General features: G+C 39.5%; 3 protein-coding genes across 13 annotated transcripts; 2 read left to right on the top strand and 1 right to left on the bottom strand.

Annotated features, from left to right (window-relative positions):
• The first annotated feature begins 276 nt into the window (after positions 1-276).
• Abi (tyrosine kinase Abl) lies at positions 277-3,813 on the top strand. Of its 6 annotated transcripts, none has more exons than XM_012366202.2 (5): positions 277-422; positions 928-1,596; positions 2,018-2,347; positions 2,468-2,725; positions 2,825-3,813. In XM_012366202.2, exons 2-5 carry the CDS (start codon positions 981-983, stop codon positions 2,986-2,988), a joined length of 1,368 nt encoding a protein of 455 aa, XP_012221625.1. In that variant the 5' UTR covers positions 277-422; positions 928-980; the 3' UTR covers positions 2,989-3,813. The 6 variants fall into 6 exon arrangements, with proteins under 6 accessions (XP_012221625.1, XP_012221622.1, XP_012221623.1 ...); XM_012366199.2 differs by having other exon boundaries at positions 319-478; XM_012366200.2 differs by having other exon boundaries at positions 323-478; positions 931-1,596.
• Positions 3,645-6,365, bottom strand: Fntb (Farnesyl transferase beta subunit). The gene is made up of 7 exons (XM_012365887.2): positions 6,213-6,365; positions 5,805-5,915; positions 5,558-5,686; positions 5,205-5,443; positions 4,807-5,107; positions 4,486-4,736; positions 3,645-4,379 (listed from the first exon to the last, which is right to left on the bottom strand). Exons 2-7 carry the CDS (start codon positions 5,910-5,912, stop codon positions 4,190-4,192), a joined length of 1,218 nt encoding a protein of 405 aa, XP_012221310.1. The 5' UTR covers positions 5,913-5,915; positions 6,213-6,365; the 3' UTR covers positions 3,645-4,189.
• A 245-nt stretch (positions 6,366-6,610) lies between these two features.
• On the top strand, positions 6,611-14,244 carry Pak (serine/threonine-protein kinase PAK 3-like protein). 6 transcript variants are annotated; one of them, XM_067350182.1, is made up of 11 exons: positions 6,611-7,097; positions 7,181-8,277; positions 9,027-9,222; positions 9,609-9,620; positions 10,386-10,554; positions 10,638-10,764; positions 10,843-10,960; positions 11,078-11,361; positions 11,616-12,111; positions 12,202-12,420; positions 12,515-14,244. In XM_067350182.1, the coding sequence occupies exons 2-11, from the start codon at positions 8,222-8,224 to the stop codon at positions 12,596-12,598; spliced, it is 1,761 nt and encodes a 586-aa protein (XP_067206283.1). In that variant the 5' UTR covers positions 6,611-7,097; positions 7,181-8,221; the 3' UTR covers positions 12,599-14,244. The 6 variants fall into 6 exon arrangements, with proteins under 6 accessions (XP_067206283.1, XP_067206284.1, XP_067206285.1 ...); XM_067350183.1 differs by having other exon boundaries at positions 6,611-7,927; positions 8,059-8,277; XM_067350184.1 differs by having other exon boundaries at positions 6,611-8,277; positions 10,852-10,960.
• The last annotated feature ends 2,180 nt before the right edge of the window (positions 14,245-16,424 follow it).

Genomic DNA, 16,424 nt, shown 5'->3' with positions numbered 1-16,424 from the left:
GAGCTCATGTATTTATTGTATCATTATTGTTCATGTATATGGAAAATTTCTTAGTTTATTTTGTTTTTAATGATATAAAACTATAACAGTTTGAATAAGATTAACATTATATATGCAATATAAAATTAACTGACAAAAGAGAGTTTCGGATCTTTTAACCAATAATCACGAATATCTAGATGCGATACGTCCGATTCAAAAATATCTAAATATATCAAACGCGATTTACAAATGTAATGTCAAATGCAAAAAAATTGCAACTACAAAAAAGAACAGACTCCATTATATCGATTGCATTGCGATATTGCACATTGCAATGATTCGATAGTATCGCTGGCAGCTCTGTGCGTACGTGCGTGTTGCTTGTCATAGCCATTTTACGCTTTCGTACGCTTTTTTTCGTAAGAATTTCGGGAGTTTCGGTAATTATGAATTAATGAGGCTGTAGTAGCTGGTAGTTGCAATATGGCTGAGTACCGTTAGTTGATTTTCTATTCCTTTCTTTGTCTCTAGAGCCTTTGTTATTATTGTCTTTGTCATCTGTCAATTGCGATCGCGAGCAGAAACATTACCTCTTCTGTGAGGTGTCCATCTTGTTTCCTGCATCTCTTTAGACGCCGCCCCTATCATAATCTAATTTCTCGCTTCGTCTACTCCGTTCAGTGGGTTCAGTGCCAAGTACATTGATTAGAAATTAACGTATTCTCTTGCGCTCGCGTGAAAATGAAATCAGTGTTCCAACTTTGTGAATAGAATTCCCGTTTAAAACTATAAAAATGTCATTAATTATATGTCTTTCCTCTTATCTTATTTAATTTACACTTTATTCCTGCAAGTGTGCTTCATATTAAAACTAATATATAAAATTATCGTTATCCGTAATCTAATTCTTGCATTTAACCGGTATATTTTTTGTTTGCCTGTAAGAAGGTTCAGGTTCCTATTGCGTGTCATCAGGAGTAGGTAGTGATTCCGAAGTCATGGCAGAATTGGCAGCACTCCTGCGACATGAGATACCAGAGGGAAGGAACAATCTGGCTGATAGCCACACAAATCTGGAGAGAGTCGCAGAATATTGTGAGGCAAACTATTTTCAAGCAGAGAATAAGAGAATTGCGCTGGAGGAAACCAAGAATTATACCACACAGTCCTTGGCCAGTGTTGCATATCAAATAAATACTCTGGCTTATAATTTTCTTCAATTGCTGGACTTGCAAACGTCTCAGCTTGCTGAAATGGAAAGTCAGATGAATCACATTGCTCAAACAGTCATGATACACAAGGAAAAGGTTGCTAGGAGGGAAATTGGTGTTTTGACAGCTAACAAAATGACGACTCGCCAGTATAAAATCATCGCTCCTGCCAATCCTGAGAAGCCAATTAAATATGTCAGAAAGAGTATCGATTACAATATCTTAGATGAAATTGGACATGGTGTACGTAACTGTGGTACACCGCGAAGCAAACAGAGAGGAGGTAGTCAAGGCAGTGTTCAGAGTTTAGGTGCTGCTTCCACAGGTTCAGGCTTAGGTGCTGCTATGGTAGGACCTGCTCCCACTACCAAACCACCCACACCACCTCAGACAGTGAGGACTGGTAAGAATTACAAATATATACATAAATAAAATACATACAGGATGTTTAACAATTATTATAGTCAATAAAAAATATGAATTTATTATTTTGATATTATATAAATTATAATTCTTACTCTTACCATGAATTATCAAACATCCTGTATATACAGGGTGTCCCAGGAATGCTCTGGGACACCCTACGCAACCATTAAAAATGGGACAAGTGCTACACAAATTTGTAAAGATGTACTTTTTCAGTTGCGGTTATAAAAAAATTAAAAATTCGCTAACGCAAAGGTATTTACTGCTTCTTGCCTGTATGTGTATTTTTTCTTTCTTTCAGCTTCTAAATGTTACACCATCTATTTGTCACATCCAATGTTAGGTGTTTCATGTGTGTGAAAAGCACAATAAAAGCCCCTGGAATTCTTTGTGTACAGGAACGTTGAGTAAAGGATCGCGCGAATATAGGACTCCACCAGCGGTTGCCCCACCACAAGTCCCCAGTCATTACGCGCCCAATTATCCACTTGGCCACCCCAGGCGGGACCGCGGTCCGGGCTATAGCACTCTACCATTGCACGCTCACAACTCGTCCCATGCGAGTCACAATAGCAATCATAATGTGCACACTAATACCATCAATCAGCATACCGCTATGCCGCAAGTGGGAACGGTGCATCCTCTGCAGAGTCATCCGCAGACACCACCGCCAGCGCCACCGAGCGTCACCGCGGGCTACATACAGGAACAGCATAATAGCATGCCTCGTAAGCCGTTAATTGTATAAAATAATTCATAAAATTAATTAACAATAAGGGCAACGTTAATATTATATAATTTCATATAATGACATGTTGAATATTGTGTAATCTTTTTTTACCAATTAGCTCCACCATCGCCTTTGATTGGATTGAGTAACGACATGACGGAATACACCGGGCATCACACTCTACCGCACAGACTATCGCATCAGATTAGTCGCAGTAGCGGTGCGAATAGTCCACCCTTGCCTCCGCCACCGCCACCAGAGCAGGACGAGCATCCGCAATTCGGCAGACCGACCCCGTCTTCTGGTGCTATAATGCCGATTGTGCCGGATGAGGAAGATCTGCCCGGATGGGTGCCGAAAAATTACATTGAGAAAGGTGAATCTTAGAGCTAGCTTTCCCTCGTCGTATAAAATGTACGTTATGTGTATTCAGTGTGAAAATAATATTAATAATGTGTATAAAATATAATTGCAGTGGTGGCCATTTATGATTATTACGCGGACAAAGAGGACGAGCTAAGTTTTCAAGAAAGTTCTGTGATTTATGTACTCAAGAAAAACGACGACGGATGGTGGGAAGGAGTGATGGATGGAATTACCGGATTGTTTCCGGGGAATTATGTCGAACCATGCGTATAACTACATGCAATAATTGGCGATATCAAAATAACTACCGGAAGACTGCAATTTCTAAGCATTTATCATACATATATATATTATTCATCTCGTTCATCTCATTCATCTCATTCATACTCATTGATGTCACAATTATAAACAAAGGTTACTCCTTATCACTTATCAAATGAATTCGTTTCGAGTGACCGACAGTTACAGAAGCGTACAGAAAATAATTTTTATTGCTCATTAAACACGAAAGATATGATTTTTATATTTTAGGTTTTATTTTATAATTTAATATAAACAATTCTCTCTCCTCAAGCTGTGTATCAGCAGTAGAACAATATGACTGATATCGCACTTTAAACTTATGTTAATCAATAATTTGCATGCCACTGATTGGTGCCCAATCCGAAGTACTCACTTCCTTCACAGATTATCATTATAGATTTTACGTCATTTATGGCTTACTCTGTCCTCATTAGTTATTCTTGCCGCGCCTATAGTCGTGCGAAATGTCGAATGGCGACTAGCCGTTACAATCTTGTGCGTAGAACGAAGAGGAAATGTAGCGTATCCGATTATCGACAAAAGTAACTCAGATGCCAAGCGAGTTCCAAATCAAACATTGAAATGTTAAATTTTTATATTAATGTAAGAAAATGTATTTTTCTGCATTTGTGTGTGTGTGTGTGTGTGTGTGTGTGTGTGTGTGTGTGTGTGTGTAGTATTTCTCCAAGTAGATATTGAATTATATAGTTATATTCTCTAAATTATCTCTGTATGTATATATATCATTGTATAAGATCCTATATCCTTGCAATAGAGATCTTTTATCTGTGAAAATGTGTTTGTTATTTGCAAGGTGGTCCACGTGCTTATTAAGAGCTCTGCGATTATTTAAAGAAATCTCCGTCTCGCAGGGTTTTAGGTCTTACTTTGAATTGATAATGGTTTCTTAACCCTCCACAAACTTTATTAATACAAAATAAAATTAAGATAAGGAAAGATGCTCATTTTTTAAGTACCGAACAATGTGCCTGGAAGATCAATTGACGTCACATTTTACAAGTTCTTTTTTTTATCACAAAAATGAAATTTTATATATAACTTTCTATGCGCACGCAATTTGAGATAAAATCTGTCTTTTCTGAATTGTTTTTTCTGTTGTTAGGAAACACACGCAAACACGATTAAATATATTTTAAATAGCTAGTTCGCATCAATCAGGTATTGGTAGAGTGGAGAAGTACTCTTGCGCTTTTCTTGCAGCGTGATATTCCACGTTATAGATAGGATGAATCACTTCCACCCTATTCGTATGCCTCATTCCGATGATCGACTTTACTGGCGAGTTCTGCGCAATCGACAATCCACTGAGCGCATAACACGTATGGTATATATCACGATTTCTGAAAAAAAAAAGAAAGAGACGATAATATTTGTGCGTCATCGTGCAATCAAATTGAACTTTTAATTATAGTGTAATTGCAAATATGTAAATACGCGATTACGTACTTTCCTGGTTTATCCAGCATACCACCGTGTGGGTTCTGACAGCAGATTAATATATATTCTTGTAAGGCCTCTTGATTGAACAACCAGTGGTTAGAAGTATTAAAACTTCCCGCGGGTTTCCCCTGCTTCAAGATAGCTGCAATCAGCGGGAACGCACCGCCTTGCCAGAAGGAATAGCAACCATCCACTAATTTGTTCGTGCGTCCTTCGAAGCCGCCTTCCAGACGCATTTGTTTATTCACTATCCATCTCTGTGGAATACGAAACGTGAAGCCAAAGGGCAAAGATCTTGTCGCGATAGAATCGCGAAGAGAATCTTACCAACAATTCTGGTAAATGGCAGAGCTCTGTTTTTCCGAGCATCACGAGTGTCGCCAAAGCGCAGTACGCGTATCCACCGTGTGCTTCCATTCCCGGGCAACCGCCGAAGCCGCCTTCCCACGTCTGACACTTTGCTATCCACTCGGCGGTGGTCTTGAACATATCCGGTGTGTACACGTTCGCCAATTTAGCGGCGGCGAGAGCGCAATACGCTCCCCGTATGTCGACTTCTCCGTTTTCGTGCATGGAGAAAGAACCATCCTCTCCTCGTAAAGACGACAGAAACCGCTTTAGGTTCTTCCTGAAATTATCCGAGTGTCAATCTTAAAGATTAGGCATATGATTTTTAAAAACAATAATATAACAGAAATTATAATACATTAACATGCATACTTTACCTATCTATCACATCATATGCCTCCTGCGTACCAATAGTGCATAACGCGTTCACCGCAGCGTACGTAGAGGCTAAATGCGGATACTGTCCAGGACCTCCTCCAAAACCACCTGTCGGCGATTGACATTTTGCTAGAAAGCCCACTATTTTGGAATACTCCTCATTTTCCAAGCGTTCTTCTAATATCGCAAGTGAATGCAGTATCCAGAAACACATCCACGGTCTGCTGCAGTCCAAACACTACCATCATTATAAATACTCCATAAATCTTTCATTATTATTAAGAGAGAACATCTTGCAAATTCAGCGAAGCAAAGTCATGTATTTGTTTGATATTAGATAAGAAATGGATACCTCATAAGCTTCACTTAAATACGTAATCGATTTCTTTAAAAACTGAATATGCTTTGGCCTGAGCAAAGTAGGATCCGCTTCTTTGTCGCACAATCGGTAAAACTTGAGCACTGCTTCCTCAACGCGAGCCTGAAAAGATGCATAGAGACAAAACAATGAAATGTATGTAGTAGTACTATTACAATAATTATAGACAAATATAAATTGTTCATATGTTCAATTTATATATTTAAATGTATAGTTTTACCTGTTCAATAGTAGTTGCAGTTTTATGTTCCTCTTCATCTTGTTGCTGTTTCAACACTTCCTCGTAATTCCTTCGTCCTGTATGCAATTCTAACTCTGAATCTGCCATAATCTATCAACAATAACAACTTGTTATAACTCTGTTAATAAAAATAATTTATTGATCAAAATAGTGTTTTGATAAGCAAAGCAATTAGAAATTATTTTAAAATTTTAATTTTCTCTCCAATAAAAAAGAAAAGGAAAAGGATCCTTCAGAAGTTAGAATTTTTCGAAGAAAAGTTTAAGATCGAATTTTTCGAATCTAAAAAAAATAAGCATCGAATTCGAACAGTTGGAACTGTCTGAATATATCAAGTGTGGACAACGCAATATTGATTTTATTGATTTGTATAAACTTTAAACTTACGTATTAACTGTTATTTTATGTACAATGTTAACCGATATTTCGGTCACATTCATAACCTACTTATTTTGCTAAATAATGACACTTCAAAGATTAAAAGCAGTGCATATGCTTCCTGTCACAGTACCAATATAAAACTTTATCACAAGATTTACTATCATCGAATTTGCGGATTGGCTAAAATTCCAAGAATTCCCTAGAATTGTAATCTTTAATGCAATTAAAATAATATATAAAAAAATATTAAAATATCCGTTTCTATTATTTATTTTATTATTACAAATATAATATAAAAAATATATTGCAAAATATATCGACGAGTCTTCTTCTTTAAATAATTTTATTGCAAGTTTTTTTCGTGTGATTCGAGCTTTAGATTGCACTCTAGTGCACTTCTAGGGACTCCACACTCTCGTAGCGAAGCGCGTTGGCGGCGGGCGATGACGGAAGTGGTGGCGAATCGCGGACCTTCTCGTCGGGGCGCGCGGACGGCGAAAAATCGGGTTGATAAAGTGCGGATCGCGAGGGTGTCCCGTCGTCGGCATCGTCGAAACGATCGCATCGCCACGAGAGTGACGATCGCGCCGACGACGACGAGGCTGCGGCGACGTTGATTAATCTTGCGCGTCCGTGCGCTTCCGTTTATGCATGTGCGACATTAATCACGGATGTAGAGCGAGAAGCAGGACAGCCGAGACTTGTAATCCCCGAGCTAATTGGCGAAGAACCCCCGGAGAGATAATTATCAAAAGGATGAGAGGGAGCAAGGAAGAAAACGGGAGAAAGTGAGAGTGATGCGAAGAAGTTGGAATTAAGAAAGAAATCCCAGGCGTGTGCGAGTGAAACGGCATTTTCGGAACCGAATTACGCATATACAAGATAAACAAGGTGCAGCTCAGAGCTCTCACGTCACGTCAGGCCATTTAAATGTAATACAAAATGCTTTTCTAACATTTGGTATTATTCCGCAGAGAAGGAACGAGACTTCATATAATCAATCAGGGCCGTGACAGATCTAAATCCACCACTGGACGCCATATATGCTCCACTCTCGGTTCCCTATCGTCGTATGCACCGTCGTTGTACTTTTTCGTCTGTGAGTGTGGGAGTGAGTGCGCGTGCGACAAGGAACGCAATAAAAGTCGGAGTCGCCGCCGCCGTCGCGACGTTTGTGGGAGCATAGAAAAGAAAGAGGAAGGGAAAGGAAAGGGAGAAAGAGAGAGAAAGGGCGCACGCGCGAGAGCGAACGGGCGAATGAGGGAGAAAGGCAGGTAGGGTAGAGAGAAGCAAAGAGAGAGAGTGAGACAGAGCGAGGCGTAAGATCCGAGGATGCGGCGGGGTGTCTGCACCCGTGCGTGAATCACGCTTCAGAAACGCTTTCTCTCTCTCTCCGTCTCGCCGTCGTCGTCCTCGAATGCGCCCCGTGATCACCGCGACATTGACCCGTGTCGTGTGCCGCCACCGGACGCCACCGCTGACGACAGCAAGCAGCAGCAGCCACCCCGATCGAGGTAACAGCCGTCGGTCAACCAAACGGCGTCTGTTCGGTACCGATCGCATTGAGGGAAGCGAAGATCAAAGGGAGCGACATCCACGAGGAGCCCTCCGAGCCGCTCCGATACCGGTTGCCATGACCCGTTCCGTTCGAGTTCCACAGCCGGTTCCGGGAGTTCTGTGATGCGGGGTGACCTTGCGACGCGGTGAAAGGACCAGCACCCGTGAGTTTATCTATTTCTATCCGGGTGTGCCTCTCTCCAGGATTCCATAGAATATTGCTAGGACTGAGAACTCGCCGAGAACAACGCTTCGTCGTCATCGACATTGGTGCCGGAGTGTTTCTCTCTTCTAGGTTCTTTTTCGCGCAGTTGAAAGTGAAAGTCGGTGAGAACGACGAGGCGCGATATATACGAGCACATAGACGAGCGTGTTAACGAGACGCGGGTTCAATTAAAGGCGTAGAGACGCAGCAACGGAGGATAGACTGGCAACAAAGGAACAGAAGCGGATACAACATGTCAGATGAGGAAGACAAACCCCCTGCACCCCCTGTTCGATTGACATCAAACAGGTACACTCCATGTCAAAGTTTAATTGGTTTATGAAAGAAGTATTGGATAATTTCCAGTTTTATTTAATTGGTCTTGTGTTGAACTTTCCAGAAGTTACACGACATTTACAAATAGTGCGTTGTGTAAAATTCATTCAAGAACTTTAGCAGCCAAGAAAAGCTTGCTCGGACAGCAATCAGTACAATTTAAAAGTTATAAAATGATTGCAACTTGTGCTTTATAACAAATCTGAGAATTACATAGATAATTAAAACAGGAATAATTTATATTTTCAGATCTGATTTGTTTAATGCTGTCATAGCTTTCATGTGTGCTTTTGTTTCCTATGTGTTATGCATAAAAGTCAGCATTCTCCAAAAATAGACAGACATTTAGTTAGTGGTCGCTAAAAATAATATCTCTTGGTGAGTTTCTGTTGTGGGAGACCATCATTAAAGATGTCTAGACGTAATCCCAGTATGCCTGACAGATTTGAGAGACTGCACACTGTCAGTATGTTACACATATATATCTACATACAGTCAAATTTATATACTCATTCCGTAATACTTGTGACAGCAAAAATCTTGTGATTCTTAACTTCTTATATCTCTGTAATCAAATTTAACCCATTTATCTTAATGATATTCAACGTAAAAAAAATTGTACATATACTATATATATATATTTAACGATTTACTAAGCCAATAACGTAATTTGTGTGATTTTCTTTGATTTGTCAATAGTAACACTATTTATGTTTCGACAGGGGGGAATCAGCGCCTAATCTACCGGTGGACATGCGTCCGCTGCCTAAGGAGCCCGATTCCGATGAGCGCAAGAAGAAGACGCTGAAAAGCAAGATGAAGGTGAAGGAGAACAAGGACAAGCCCAACATTAGCTATCCCACGAACTTTGAGCACACCGTGCACGTCGGATTCGACGCCGTGACTGGCGAATTCACGGTAGGTTCTCCCAATACGCGCGTTTCGCACAGATTTCCGCCTCTCTACACCTATATTGTTCAAAATGCACTCGCTTACCGCTTCGCTGTTGTATCACGGTGCGGATTATCTGTGGGTGAGACGATAGGAAGGTTGACAAGTTTTAATATGTCACGTCGTAGATTATTATTGGCATTGTATCGTTCTCTGTATTACGTTGTGTCATTTGTATCCTTATGAAAAATCACACGGATCTTCCGTACCTGATCGAAATGAAAGATGAGACACTGGTTCACGTATATTTGAATGAACATTTCGAGGACGGTACTTTGGTAATTTGTCCGACGCTTCTTATACCTTATTATTTTCACATGACTAAACTAACAAGACACGTATTTCTTTCCAAGCTGCCACTAAAAGTAAGTAAATTAATACGAGTTAGTTTGCCTGTACTTAAACATTGTACATACATATACACCACGTGGTTCGACACTTTCTTTCCGTTGCGGTTTTTCTACAAAGTTACGTGTTTATTTTCCGTTTAGTATACACCGAGTTTCCGTCGGTATATAGTCGCTTCTGTAGATTGATATAAGCTTTAGTCAACGTTGCATACAACAATATTCATTTTCTTTTTTTACAGAATGATTTCCAACAGTGGATGGGATAAATTGTTAAAATTTTCTATAAATTCTGTTTGCAGATAACTTAAAATTGAGACGCTGCATGTATTCAAATAGTGATTTCATAGAAAATTCACTGATAATTTTGTTAAATTAAAAAAATTGGAAAAATTTACTTTGACGTAAAAGAAATTTAAATTATCAAAATTGAAGATATTTTTTGTTTCCTTTTTAACTTCTACAAAAAGTGATATCTCATAGAACTAATAGAAAAATTATGTCAAATATTCCTCAGAAAATTCTGAGAAATTTTCATGTGATTAAACAAATATAGACTTGATTAAATTATCATGCAAATTTCTCAATTTATTTATAAATACGTGACACAAAAATTTTTTCCGATTCTCGTTCTTCTACACGTCATTGCATGTTCAAATACGAAAGTTTAGTAGTAGGCTCTTTTTTTTTACACTAGCATTACTCGCCAGATTTGGTAAATTACTCATTATCTGTTTTATAACAAATACGATTCTTGTCTCACGGCGTGTGTTTCTTGCCTAGGGTATGCCAGAGGCATGGGCGAGACTGCTTATGTCCAGCAACATCAGCAAGCAGGAGCAGAAGAAGAACCCGCAGGCTGTACTGGACGTATTAAATTGGTACGATAGTAGTAGTAAGGAAGCAAAAGGCTCTAAGTACATGACCACGACTAAAATGGTCGGAGTTATTGGTGAGTAGCGATGTCAATTTGCCACATATGAAGAGAAATATTCATTATTATCATATTAACGATGCGATATATATTTTTTTCAGCTCCAATCGAAAGAGCAAGTAGTCCTCGTAGTATGGGAATAGGCATCGGCACGGGAGTGGGAAATATTCGCGGCCAGGCGATGTCTCAGGCGTCCGGCAGCTCTCACTCCCAGCACTCGTTGAGCAGGTGAGTCTTTTACACTTTTACGCGTCCCGTCTGTCCCGCGGCTGTCCAAATGTTTTCTGAGAAACGACAACGTTGCAGGGTGAGCAGCAGTAGCCCGAGCAGCACGCCGACGGACGCGTGTGCCACCAGCTCGGAGCAGGAGGACGAGCCGCCGCCTCCGCCGATCTCCGCCCGGCCGGAACGCACGAAATCGATCGTAAGTTTTTTTCTCCTCACGTCTGCTCGAATGCGATTAAGAAATCCGCGCTCGATGTCGCTGTGTCTAATCATATTTTGCTAACTATTTGGGACACACTTTACTTTCACTGCGCAGTACACGAAACCTATAGAAGAGGAACCGCCGCCTCCCCTGACGACCGCGCTCGGCTCGCCACAGCGAAACGGCATGCAGCAACAGCAACATCAGTCCCAGTTAGATAGAAATAAGAATCAAGCGACGCCAACGTCCACGACGACCGATCAGACGCGACCGACGCAAAGTGATAAAGCCAGAAAGAAGAAGATGTCGGACGACGAGATACTAGAGAAGCTTAGAACAATCGTGAGCGTGGGCGATCCTAATAGAAAATACACGAAAATGGAGAAGATAGGGCAAGGGTAAGATAGAAGGCGATTGATCGGCGAACAAGGTACGCCTTGGTAAATGGAACTTGGAGGAAATTGAAATTTGCATCTGTTATTTGTTTATTGATTTATCGACTGATTATTATTCATTGACTTGAGGGCTGGCTAAAAACAAGAAATATAAGTGTGGTTTCCACTTTCTCTTAAATTTTTTTATAGATTCCACTTACTCTGGCGTACCTATTATGTTAATTATGTGACTACTCATTATAATAATCGGCTTGCAGTGCTTCGGGGACGGTTTATACGGCAATCGAAACGTCCACCGGCATGGAAGTTGCAATAAAACAAATGAATCTGTCGCAACAACCAAAGAAAGAGCTTATAATAAACGAGATTCTGGTAATGCGGGAGAACAAGCATCCGAACGTTGTAAATTACTTGGATAGTTATTTAGTTGGGGAAGAACTCTGGGTAGTCATGGAATATTTGCCAGGTGGCAGTCTGACGGATGTTGTGACTGAGACTTGTATGGACGAAGGTCAAATCGCTGCGGTGTGCAGGGAAGTGCTGCAGGCGCTCGAGTTCCTTCATTGTAATCAGGTTATACACAGGGACATTAAGTCGGACAATATTCTGTTGGGTCTTGACGGTGGAGTGAAGCTGACGGATTTCGGATTCTGTGCACAAATTTCGCCGGAGCAGAGCAAGCGGACGACGATGGTCGGCACGCCGTATTGGATGGCACCGGAAGTGGTGACGCGAAAGCAGTACGGACCTAAGGTAAACACACGCGTCTTTTCTTCCTAATAGAAATCAAAGAAATTGATATTGCGTGATTAATTGTGTTGCGACGTGCACTATTTGTGTCAGGTTGATATATGGTCGTTGGGAATAATGGCGATCGAAATGATCGAAGGCGAGCCGCCGTATCTGAATGAGAATCCACTGCGGGCGTTGTATTTGATCGCGACGAACGGTAAGCCGGAAATCAAGGAGAAGGACAAGCTGTCAGGTATATTTCAAGACTTCTTAGACCAGTGTTTAGAGGTTGAAGTGGAGAAACGGTCCGCGGCTTCCGAGCTATTAAAGGTAAGAGAAATCATTACTATTATTACGAAGACGAACTTGCATGCATCTGTTTCGTACGAGTTGATTGAAAATGTGTTTTTAAAATGAATTACAGCATCCTTTTCTGAAATTAGCCAGGCCACTGGCTTCGTTAACACCTTTGATAATGGCGGCAAAGGAAGCTGCTAAAGGTCATTAAGAGGCGGTAGCGTGTTTAGATTGTAGGCGTAATAAGACATGACGGTAAGACGTAATGGTTATGCGAGCGATGCGAGAAAGAAAAGTAAGGAAAGAATAATGAATCACCCTCCCAAAACGGAAACGGCACAATAATTCAATAATATATAATAAATAATGAATATAAACGTATATATATATAAATGAATAAATACACATATTATATATATGGAAGCATATATGTGTGTATATCGTATATGAATATTATATTATATGCGGCGTCGTATACATATTCACATATATATGCATATATCCATCACATACGTATATAGGTCATATAAATAGATAGATAGAACTTATTCGATACCGTGATGGAGTATCGAGAAAGCAGTTGCAAAGTTTTTTAAAAAAAGAAGAGGGAAAATTTTCGATTCTCGCATGTTGCGAGCGCGAACACAAAGTTAATCAGAAAGAGCTATGAGCGATCTGACGGCAGAGTCCTTGTTTTCCTCGATAAAATCCAACTATAATTGTGCAACGGACTCACAGAGTCTTAACTTAGTCTTCGAAGGAAGTAAAAAAAAAACAAAAAGTAAGAAAATAGTAAAACGAAATGTGCTTTACCGTGCGCTATTGCCTGAAACAATTTTGATGGATCGTCATCGAGGGAACACAAGCAATATTGTCAGTTATTTTCTAAAAATATAACTAGTATTACTAACTTTAAAAGGAAAGAAGAAGAAAATTTGAAAGAAATCGGGTTAGCAGGAAACGCATATTATTTATAGCGAGAACCTTACTAGATAATACCACAAACAAATGTGAACAAGTACATAGGACCTATTCTAATATATTATTATTGTTTTAAAACAAGAGATCGTAGACAGAGGAGAAGAAGGAGAGAAAAAAAAAAGAAGATTGGTCTTCGTGTCGGACTTATATTTTTCGACGGAGGTTACGGTGAAGCAGAGCAATATGTTTTCAGTGCGTTTTAGGCTGGTCAGTGCGACGATAGATGTGTAAGTAATAGCCTAACTTGTTTTAAACGTTTTCCAGAATCGCTGAATATTTTATTCGTTGTTGATTCAGTTTCTTCTAGTACTAAAGAAAAATTTTACGAGGACAAATTTTTTGTATACAAATATGACAATTTATGTTGATGTTTAACGTAGGGAAATTGATTAACATATGCTCTAACTGATTGTGTAAGAATTTGCATATCTCATTTGAGGCCGCTAACTTAGAGCTTTACGACGAAGAGATGAGTACCTTTTTCTCATTTCCGCCGTTGAAGAAAAAGAGAGAGTGAGAGAGAGAGAGAGAGAGAGAAAGAGAGCAAAAGGGAGACACGTTAAGACACATCGAACTTATTACCGAGATTTACTACTTAGTTGATAAGAACATCTTTCCGAGGGCAATGCTTGTCCGCGTCACGTGTGTTCTTCGCTGTAAGTCCAACGCAACTGTCTTTAACGTGTCTTGCAAAACAAAAGGAAAAGAGGGGAAAAAACGGACGGACGATCGATGAAACTTTAAAACAAGGTTCAGACGTAGGAGCATTTTGTGACACTATAAAGTGCCTGTCTTGTCGTTTAGAGACGTGAAGAAAAAAAAAAAGAAAACTCGTGTTATAGATTTCTTAATGAACCACCGTATTATATGTAATAATTTCGTTTTAGCATCATGAGAACGGAGAAGCAAATAAGCGAACATATATCTATATGGACTTGAGTTGACCGTTTTATGTAGAACGAATTGTGGTTCCGTGTACGTATGGTTGTATTTGCATCGAACATTATCGAAATACGTCTTTCCTAATATTGTATTATATGTCATCCGAGCGTCATCGTGTCATCGAAACGGATACCTTTATGGGTATTTAGTTACTTTAAGCGATATCTTCGATTCTTAGATTCGTGTCACTTTTCCTTTTTATTCTTTTCATTTTCGTACGTCGTTCATTATGCGACCGGGATATCTATCGCGCGAGGCCAAATATAATAATCCAGAGTGTCAGAACTGAGAGAGCTATTTGTGAACGTTCGACGCGATGGCAGGAGAGAGAAAAAAAAGGAGACGAGGCTAAAAAAAAAAAAATGAAACGAAACATATTCCAAACAGACATAACGAGTTCAATGTTATTCTTTTTTCTCTCCTTCCAGTTTCGAAAGCTCACGAGTGGCGAGTAATCCCGACTTCCGGTTTTCGCGCGCTGGATAGACAGCTTGGTCGATGTGGTCTTTTCGTTATACATATATGTGTATAGGACTCGTATATATAAATTAATATTAACTGAAACCATGTGAGAATATAAATATACGATAGTTATGTAAATCGAAGAATTAACGATACACTTATATTGCATACGAAATGAGAAGAAAAAGAAAACAGGAAGAAGGTGGCCCATATGCTTATTTGATAATGAGAAATCGTACGATATCTGATTATTAAGCATATTCGATGATTTTGTTGTTTTCTTCTCTTTTTTGTTTTGTAGTATCATCTTTTTAAAAGAAAAGCCTGATTAGATTTTTATAATGTCTGACTGTACTTGATATCGAGAGAGGGAGAGAAAGCAGCTCAGTTTGTATCAACGCTTACGACCGAATTTAGGGCCGGTATGCTGAAGGAATTTAATGCAATTTATCTTTAAAGGAATCAGGGAAAGTAAAGTATATATTAAATTATTTGCGCTTTTCAGTATTCTCCCGTCGAATGTACTGCGAGCATTCTGCGCATTAATTTCCGCTTCGGCGTCCGTCTTTAAAATCAGTCGGATTGTGACAAGTTAAGAGATAAAATAACGTGCGCGTGTCTTAGTATTAACGAAAAAAAAGTATGATTGTGTAAAAACAAATAAAAGATAAAGAATGGTGCGATCCAGGGTTAAAGCTGACGATCGGGAAGCACTAAAGAAGCGAGATCCTGCATTTTCACAAATATCTCGGAGAACTTCATCTTCCACGGTTACATTTTCGCGACGGTTGTTTTGACTGTACTGAAATTGTTAGCAGCTACTAATTCTCTCATTTCATCTGCGAAATCGGATCTTGCGCGTGATGCAAAACTGCCTGCATGCAAAATCATGTCCCAAATATAACGATGCACACCCATGATTGAAGCGCATCTTAGCATGTAGACGCACGTTCGCTGATAATGGAAACCGGACGATTCCTTTTATCGCGTGACGAAAAGTACAAAAATTGTACCAGACATGCCTTATCGTAATAATAATAAGTGATGCACTACGAAAGTACTCACATTATTTTTTGACATTGACAAACGAATCGCAACTTGTAGCAAACGAGAGAGCGCGGGGAAAAACATAAGAGCAGGCGAATTTTTTAATGGAAAGAAAAGAAAAAAAGTGGAAATGTGGGCAACTTTGCATCCGTTTGTGCATACCTTAATCGTTCCAATTGCATTTAATTATTCGTTACGTGAGCTTTGTGTAACTCTTGTCGCTTTATGTTCTTAAAACTAGGTTCCTAGTACGCGAATCATGTTAAGTGTGTGTATGCACGTTTTGCTGTAGCATTTTACGATGTTTTTGAAAATGCTTTGTGATCTCCGAGTGAAAGAAAGAAGTAGGCCTATAGTAACAAAGTCGCTATTTTACTGCAGATTGAAAAAAAAAGAAAACTTCGATTTTGATCCTTCCTCGTGGAAGGTTCATCCGACTTTAACTTTTGTAAGAAAGAAACGCATTTATCGTTATCGGATAAATCATTCGGCAGAAATCTGGTCTCTCAGGAAGAAATGTAATATTTGAAATTTTTATGAAACAATTCAATGCGAAGGAGTGCAAAAAAAAAGAAGCAGACAGGGAGTAATGAATTGTAAAAAAA

This window comes from Linepithema humile, chromosome 2 (assembly GCF_040581485.1).
Source record: "Linepithema humile isolate Giens D197 chromosome 2, Lhum_UNIL_v1.0, whole genome shotgun sequence".
Lineage (NCBI taxonomy): Eukaryota > Metazoa > Arthropoda > Insecta > Hymenoptera > Formicidae > Linepithema > Linepithema humile.
This window is presented reverse-complemented; position numbering and strand designations above follow the sequence as displayed.